The sequence below is a fragment of the Henckelia pumila genome, chromosome 1, assembly GCF_033568475.1.
Source record: "Henckelia pumila isolate YLH828 chromosome 1, ASM3356847v2, whole genome shotgun sequence".
Lineage (NCBI taxonomy): Eukaryota > Viridiplantae > Streptophyta > Magnoliopsida > Lamiales > Gesneriaceae > Henckelia > Henckelia pumila.
The window spans coordinates 145,023,656-145,032,120 of record NC_133120.1 but is presented as its reverse complement, the minus strand read 5'-3'; the positions used below and the strand labels follow the sequence as shown (position 1 = coordinate 145,032,120).

Genomic DNA, 8,465 nt, shown 5'->3' with positions numbered 1-8,465 from the left:
GTAGAATAATATTTTATAAAAGATAATACGAACTAACCAAAAAATAATCAACAAGAACAAATAAATTTTATATTTGATTATCTCTTAACGTTCATAATGTTGTAACATCGCACAAAATTTTTTGTCTTTATTATATCAAAAATCACATTGGGACTCAAAAACTAGTTACTCTTGGTCATTCATAATTTGAGTTTTGAGAAAGATCGTTTAATTCCTACACTTTTTTTTTTTGAGAGTGTTTAATTCCTACACCTGCATTTATTTTGTAAGAAATTTAAGCCATTTCCGAATATATACAGATGCATACACAAAAGCCTAATCTTCTTCCTTTCAAAAAAAAAAAGCCTGATCTTCTTCGCTGGTTTCTTGCAAGCCACACATTTATGTTTGCGTGCCACTTCAACAGACATATAATCCCACCTTTTATCCAAATTATCTGATTAATTTATTTGTTGATTTGTGTGATGTGACTTCAAACTCAACAGATTCTTGGGTTACCAACGTGAAATTACAGTTCCGGGGAAAGGTAACCGGCAGCCATGGAAGCTCTTAAAGCTTCGTCTTTTCCATCATTTCACCGCTCTCTGACATCAACGAGGAATCCCAGAACCAAATCCGAGAATCCCATTTTTCATATTCGGCCAACTCTGCAGAAAACTTCGTCTTCACCTCGAACCCGCGGCAGGAGAGCAGATTTCAAGGTCTTCACTGCAGTTTCTACTGATCAAGATGTCTCGTCAGCTGGGGAGGTGTTGGATTTTTCAACACCTGATCAAGAAGTTGAAACCGAAACGAAGGGGGAGAAATTTGATTGGTATGCACAATGGTATCCATTAATGCCGATATGTGATCTGGATAAGAGGAGGCCACATGGGAAGAAAGTGATGGGAATTGATGTGGTGATTTGGTGGGATAGGAATGAGAATGCTTGGAAAGTGTTCGATGATAGTTGTCCTCACAGATTGGCTCCATTGTCCGAAGGGAGAATTGATCAATGGGGGAGGCTGCAGTGTGTGTACCATGGCTGGTGTTTTGGTGGCTCTGGAGACTGTAAGTTCATTCCTCAAGCACCAAGAGATGGCCCTCCGGTAAATAACATTTCCATGTATCAGTTTCTCGTCGATTTAGTGCGTGATCATCAACTTTTATGGATCATCATTAGTTCTTTTCTTCATGTGTGATTTCGATTGGTGTTTTGCATGTAATGTTTGTCAGATTCAGCTCTTCAGTACTAATCTTTTCTTCCATTTAAATTGACCATGATATGATCATTAGTCTCGTTATTATTCGAAGCCAATGATGAGTAACTGTTTGATCTTTATTACCCTTTTCTGGATTGAAGCTGATTTTATTTTTGGGAGCATATTCAACCCACTTTTGACTTGTTTATTTTCTTTTAATTTTTCATAAATGTTGACATAAGAGTGAGTGAGGCAGTGACAAGACAAACAATTACTTTGTTTGACCGTAGGGCCTAAGCTCACGGGAAAATGTCATACATCTAACTTTTTTGGAATACAATATAATCAATCCTTTATATAGGTGAAAAACTATTTAAAAAAAAAATGATTGGGGAGTCCTTTCCATCTAAATCATATCAAATTCCAATCAAATATTTGTCAGAATCTCAAAAAATGTTGAATTTAATTCTACTTCTCGAATCTCTGGATTATCATCATATCTACAGTATCAAAATGTTTTATTTTCATATCGACCATGTGCATGAACTCGAAAACTTGATAACACTTATAAGAATGGTCCCTGCGACAATAAGAAATATAAGTCATGAGTGAGGATCCGAGTTGGACTGTTGGACACAAATAAGTTGTGGCTTCGACTAGCATGTCATTGTCAGATAGCGTGAGGACATCTTTTACACTGACTGGAGTGTGATTCTAACGTGTAATTTCAAATGAATGTTTTGGTTTTTGGCCACAAGGAAAAAGTAGTATTGGCAAAAACTAAATGCTTTTGCCAGAAGATCTGTTCTGGGATGCAGTAAAATGTATAGAGATTGGAATTTGATTCTTCAAATGTAGATCTGAACTCCTTTGCATCTAACATGTGATGCCGGCTTACGACAATGTCGAAACATCATATGATACCTCCTTCTTTGAATGCCGCCTTAGACTAGATTTCCTCTCGGACTTGGAGAAGTCATATTTTCACAATAGCTCATGGATGCTAGAAGAAACTTTACCTGACTCTTTTCATGGATAAGCTTTCTGATCTTTGAGAAAGGTTCAGACCATACCACGCTAGGAATGAGGCATGGGTTAAATGAATCTATTATTTTCACAACTTTGTGCTGTATTTAGTTTTTGAAGCCCTGGTGATCGTGAGTGTCCATTGTTCTTCCTCAGATTTAGAATGGTGGAAATATAATTTGAAGCTCTGGTGATAATGAGTGTCCAACGTCCCTCTTTGAATAGGGAACAGTAGAAAATAATTTGAAGTCTGTTGTTTGAATTTAAGGTGCAGTTAACTACAATCATTTCTCCCTTTTGGGTGTTTCTGAGTGTTAAATGATGTCCTCCTCTGCATGTGTGATTTTAATCATGGCTTCCAATGCTAGATCTTTGTATATTGAAATAAAGATTGCAGGAGACTTTTTCTGAGGTGTTACATTCTTTTTTTGCGCAGATTCACACTTCCAAAAAAGCATGTGTCGCAGCTTATCCCAGTTTTGTGCAAAATGGAATTCTTTGGTTCTGGCCAAACTCTGATCCAGAATACAAATATATATTATCAGAGAAAAAACCTCACTATATCCCAGAACTCGATGACCCCTCTTTTACAAATACAATGATAACCAGGGATATACCATATGGGTTAGCCAATACTTTGTCACGCCCTTCTTAACAAATCTCCTTTTTCAATGAATGCATTTGCTGATTATCATTGCTTGATTGGATTACATGCTACCTACCTACGAATATATAAACACTCGAGACTTACGTAAATGTTCAAATAGCATTCTCCTTCTGGTTAAGAGTTAATGGCGATACTTGCATATTCAGGTATGAAGTTCTAATTGAAAATCTTATGGATCCAGCTCATGTTCCATACGCGCATTACGGTATAATGAGAACTGCAAAGACACCAGCAAGATAAGTAAATTTACCGAATTTTTTATTATTTATTTGGAGTTTGACATGGCTAACAATGAGGTATTATCCTGCACTGTGAAGGCTGATAGAGAAGGGGGCAGACCACTCGAAATAAGTATAGAGAAATTCGATATAAATGGTTTTACTTCAAAACAAATGTTTGGAAAAAACTTTTTCGTTCCACCTTGTCTCTACTATGGCTATTTTAGTCCTGGAGCGAGTCCTAAAAAGCCCTCTACATCATCAACAGGAAACACAGATGTAAATATTTGATATTTTTATTTGAATAAGTTGTTATTGCATTTTTCTTGTTTTAATTAGTGTTTTCTTTCAAACAGGAGCCATTGTTGCCTGTTCCACCACAGAGAAAAGCGTTTTTAATTTTCTACTGCATTCCAGTCAGTCCAGGCAATAGCAGACTAATCTTTGTGTCTCCGAGAAACTTTGGAGTTTGGATAGATAAAGTTGTTCCACGTTGGATATTCCATATTAATCAAAACTTAATTCTTGATTCAGATCTATATCTTCTTCATGTGGAGGTAAATATGTTATTCTTGCAAATAAACTGTGCACTTCTTAAGTGGTCACGTGTTATGGTCCCGGGCATTGGTGTCCTCAAGGTTTAGAATGCTTCTTTGCATTGGGTCACGGAAACGCTAGCAATCTTGATTTTGATAATAACAGAACTTGTTATTGTATTGCTAGCATATTCAATAAGTATGTAGTTGGTATACCACAATTTGGAAGTTACGAGAAACTGAAACTCAAAGTCAGCTTAGCTGAATATCTGGCACAGGTGATTGTTTCAAACAGATCTCATTACTCGTGGTCCAAATGACAAGCAACCAAAACAACTGAATAGCAAACTCAAAATGCTATAATCATATTTACAAGTCAAAGTTTGACTAGGAGTTTAAGAAGACGAAAAGTAGAATTGAAAATAAAAGACTAGAACTTTCATGTCCATGACTTTGCCGAGAAATTAGGGATGACAATGTGGTGGGTTTGGGGCCGGGATGTGTTATGGTCCTTGATTTTTGATATCTTAATTGGGCAATTTAAGGGGTGATCATAATTCATGATGTTTTAGGCTCGTTGGAGTTCTTTCTCGATCTCTTTGTTTTAAGGCTCGTTAGGAGAGAACCTTAGATCTGGTAACACAATATTGTGAATGTTTTTCTTGATAATTTTATTAATAAATTCACATTCACACTCTTTATAAAAGAGTACAATTATTCAAACAACGAAATCAAATCCTAACATAAATGATAAGCTAATAAGAAATCCTCTGTGTTCTAAAAAGCGGCGCCTAGGCGCTAGGCGGTTGTCCACCGCTTCGATTTTTAGACAGTTGAAGCTACTGGGTGTTATTACATTAATTTGTCGTCTAGGCCGCCTAATCACCGCCTAGACCGCTCAAAATCCGTAGAACGGTCGCCTAGATTAACATATATATATATATATATATATAACTTTTTTTATTTTTTTTTGTTTTATTTTTTTTAAAGAAGATTATTTGACATATTTTCCCATCAACTTTTAGCGGATGAAGACGAAAAATATGTCACGTATTTCAAGTTTGAATTCGACAAAGATGAATTATTGGAGATATATTAAAATGAACAAAAATAATTAGATATTTATTTAGACTAAAAAACACCACTTAGGCAGGTGAATTGATAAATAAGAATTATTAGAAAAATATTAAGATGGATCGGACTAGAATAATACGATATTTAGCCTAGAAAGAAAAAACCGCCTAGGCCCCGCCTAGGCGGCCTAAGCGTCTAGGCGCCTACCGCTTTTTAGAACATTGGAAATCCTGTAAAAGATTATAGGAGAATAATCCTTGGGCTTGAACTCTCTATATTGGTGCAATGGAGGCTAATGACAGAATGCCTTCTCCATCCCTACCCTTGAATCCAAGACTCGTCCCCATCTTCACCCCAATCCCTGTTTTTTTATTGAGATTTTCATCTCCTCGGTGACATTCCCATTCAAAATCCAATAATATTTATATATATATATATATATATATATATAATTATTGTATATTATATATATTTATAATTCGAGGGGTTGGGGTTGGGGGTGGGGGTGGGGATCGCGATCCCATGCCCATCCCCATCCCCTAACCCATTTAGGGGATTTGAATTTTCCCAGAACCCGAGCCCATACCTGATAAATGTCATTGAACCTGCCTCCGTTGGGGGTGGGCACCGCCCCGCCGGTGCAATGGACATCCCTACCAGAAATCAATGAATAAAGAGCTATAATCAAGAAATCATGACTAAAAATGGATCCGCTGACCCTGAACAGCAAACCTCGGACTAGCAAACCTCGACTAACAAGACTCGACATCAGGAGGAGTTGAGAAAAATGGCCATCAACACGAATATGACCTTTTCAATGTTAGAATCGTACAAAACCTTCTCAAACGGTCATAACGTTCATATCATTCTTGGGGGTCATAAATACAACACTTTGAAAGAAGAGCTTTTGATGAGGATTAAAAGCATGAGCAAATTAAAAGAGAAAAACCAGCTGAATGAGAGCGATCGCAAGAAAGTGAGTTGTGAGGAACAAAACGAGATATGAGCTTAAGATAAATCCTTCACTCCAAAACAAGTTTTCCATATTCAAGTATTGAAAAATACATCATATGATCAAAACTTGCTCACACAAAAGAGAGAGGTGTTTCATAGAACAGTTGAGTGAAAGTTTTTGCATAAACACATTAAAATATGTGTAATTGGTTGTGACTTGTTGTCAAGAACATTGAGAGTGTGCTAGGAGTTCTAATCAAGAGGTTGACATCGGTTTGATCGAGATTGTACAAGTGGTTTGTATAATTCAAAGTCTTTTAGTGGAATCTTTCCAGAAATGGAAGACGGGAAGATGTAGAAAGATTTCGCCTTCCACAGTCCATAAACAAACTTTTGTCTATTTATTTTGTTTCATTTACTTATTGCTACTATTTTGAGATGCATTTTTGAAGCATTTTATTTGTTTGATAAAATACCAAACTCTTGTATACAAAGTGTTTGTTCAAATGATTCAACAATTTTTTTTATTATTATTTCAACTTGCATTATTTTCAAATGGTTTATAAAATACTTAATCAGTTTAAGACAGGTTATTTTGAATGATTTCCGTTCGGTTTGAAATCTGAATTTTATATAAAATCATGGTGATCGGTTAATTTTTTAAAATTTTAAGGAGCTATTGCAGCTCTTTTTAGCAAAATATTTTCAAGTTTATTCACATCCTTACACCTTGGTTGATAGGTTTCCTTGTTTGCCAACCTCTCTGTGTTGCTTGCGGCTCACTAGAAACCATCTCTTGATCTCTGAGACACCCTTCTTTTTAGAAAATTCTCAGATTAATTCTTTAGTCAATCTTAAGTTCTTGTAAAGAATTACGATAAGATCTTTAGGTGCAATCATTAATTTAGTTTGAGTCGGACCATTGGCAACTTCTTCACGTCTATTCTAGCTTGATCCCTCTTCTTTGTAATGGGATGTGTTATCTAGTTTCACTTTTGAATTTATTTTCTTGAACACCTCCGTAATTTGCGTGATTGATAAGGGGGAAATGTAACACTTAGTCCTCTTTTTCAAATATTACACGTCCTATGTTCCCTATTGAAAACCCTCTCCTTATTCCAGCAAGAAACTAGAGTTGGTTGTCTAGATAAGTTCTCTGAAAACACCATATCGTAGGGTGGATCTCGGCAGATTTGGATTCATATAGATATCACGATAATCCCTTTCATAACACCTAGTCCTCTTTTCTAATCCCCATAACTAATGGATGTAAACAAAATAGGATAATTTATGCTAGCACTGGTGTAATTCCTGCAATTTGGAGAAAAGACGTGATTGTTGTGCTTTGAAAATTACTTGAAGTATTCTTTCTGTATGGAGATATTATACCTGATTAGGTGAAATCAGTATTAAGTTTAGTGAATCTGCACATCTTTATCATTACTACTGCTCGCAACTCTTGATTTATCTGTATCCATATATATCTTTCCAATGCTACTTGGTGTTGAATTTTCTTCTTGTAATCAACCTGCTACCTTGCAAAGATTATTGTGATAAGGAAATTGTAAGAGGATTTTGTGCAAATAAAAACAGGGAAACTGCAAAAACTAATCTACCACTTAAGTTCAATGTATGAGATGCAATAATGCAAGTTGTATTTTCTCTGTAGGAACGCAAAATAATGGATGTTGGCTCTACAAACTGGCACAAGTCGTGTTATGTGCCTACAAAATCAGACGCTCTTGTGGTTAGCTTCCGCAGGTGGCTAAACAAGTATGGTGGCACTCAGGTTGATTGGAGAGAAAAATATGCGGGATTACTGCCGCCAACTCCTCCTAGGGAACAGTTGTTAGACAGGTACGCTACTTTCTATAAATGTGGGAGGAGCAATAATCGCCTCAATTATCCTGTCTAGACGTCTATTTGGCACAACAATTAGAATATGGAGCTTGTGTTTTTATAAATTTTCAAAAATTCTGTGTTGCACTGATATCAGTAATATCTTGGTACAAAGGCAGGCTCTCGGTACCATATTAAATGACATGATACTTGTTGAACGTTAACTTAATCACAAGATTTAAGAAAAGGCTTATTGTCCAATGAGTGAGGCGCTCTCAGGATGCGAAAAATATACTTAATGATCGGAGAATGTTTGAAATGGTTTCAGGTACTGGTCGCATACACTGATCTGCAGCAGTTGCAGTTTTGCACATAAAAGTCTCAATGCACTTAAGATTGCCTTGCAGATTATATCCTTCGCTACAATTGCAATATTTGCGACGACTAAGCAAAATATGGTGTCAGTTGTGGCAAGAAACACTATAGCTTCGATGGCTGTGTTGTGCTTTCTGGGCTCAAAATGGCTTTCACATTTCATCTACAGAACTTTCCGGTACCATGACTATGACCACGCCTTCCGCTGACTCTTTTATTTTCCCCTATAACACTCTGCACGCCAGTCGCCATCCATGAAAACAACTTGTGTATATATATGTACTCAACTTTAATCTTGGTATGAAATCTTTGGCGTTTCTTTTTCCTTTACTTTGCATCGAGTTAATGGTGTTGATGAATGGAGTTTTCAATTTCTGTCTAGTTCAAATTCATGCATGTCAAATCCATTCATCAACATTTCTGTTAAGTTCAAATTAAAGCACGTGTAAATTTCATGTAGTAGGTTGAAGAAAAAATCTGTATATTTTTTAGCTACTATATTAAGAGTAAATTTCAGGTCGTAGGTTTAATAAATGAAAGGGTTGAATTATTTAGTGAATTACTGTTTATTTTTAAAGAATAATGCAACTATATC

At 36.0% G+C, this 8,465-nt stretch overlaps 1 protein-coding gene across 1 annotated transcript; it reads left to right on the top strand.

The window, feature by feature from the left end:
• Window positions 1–235: 235 nt before the first annotated feature.
• On the top strand, window positions 236–8,200 carry LOC140876143 (flavonoid 8-hydroxylase 2, chloroplastic-like). Its single transcript, XM_073280054.1, has 7 exons — window positions 236–1,088; window positions 2,644–2,831; window positions 3,021–3,110; window positions 3,185–3,371; window positions 3,449–3,649; window positions 7,326–7,513; window positions 7,824–8,200. The coding sequence occupies exons 1-7, from the start codon at window positions 540–542 to the stop codon at window positions 8,077–8,079; spliced, it is 1,659 nt and encodes a 552-aa protein (XP_073136155.1). The 5' UTR covers window positions 236–539; the 3' UTR covers window positions 8,080–8,200.
• Window positions 8,201–8,465: the final 265 nt, after the last annotated feature.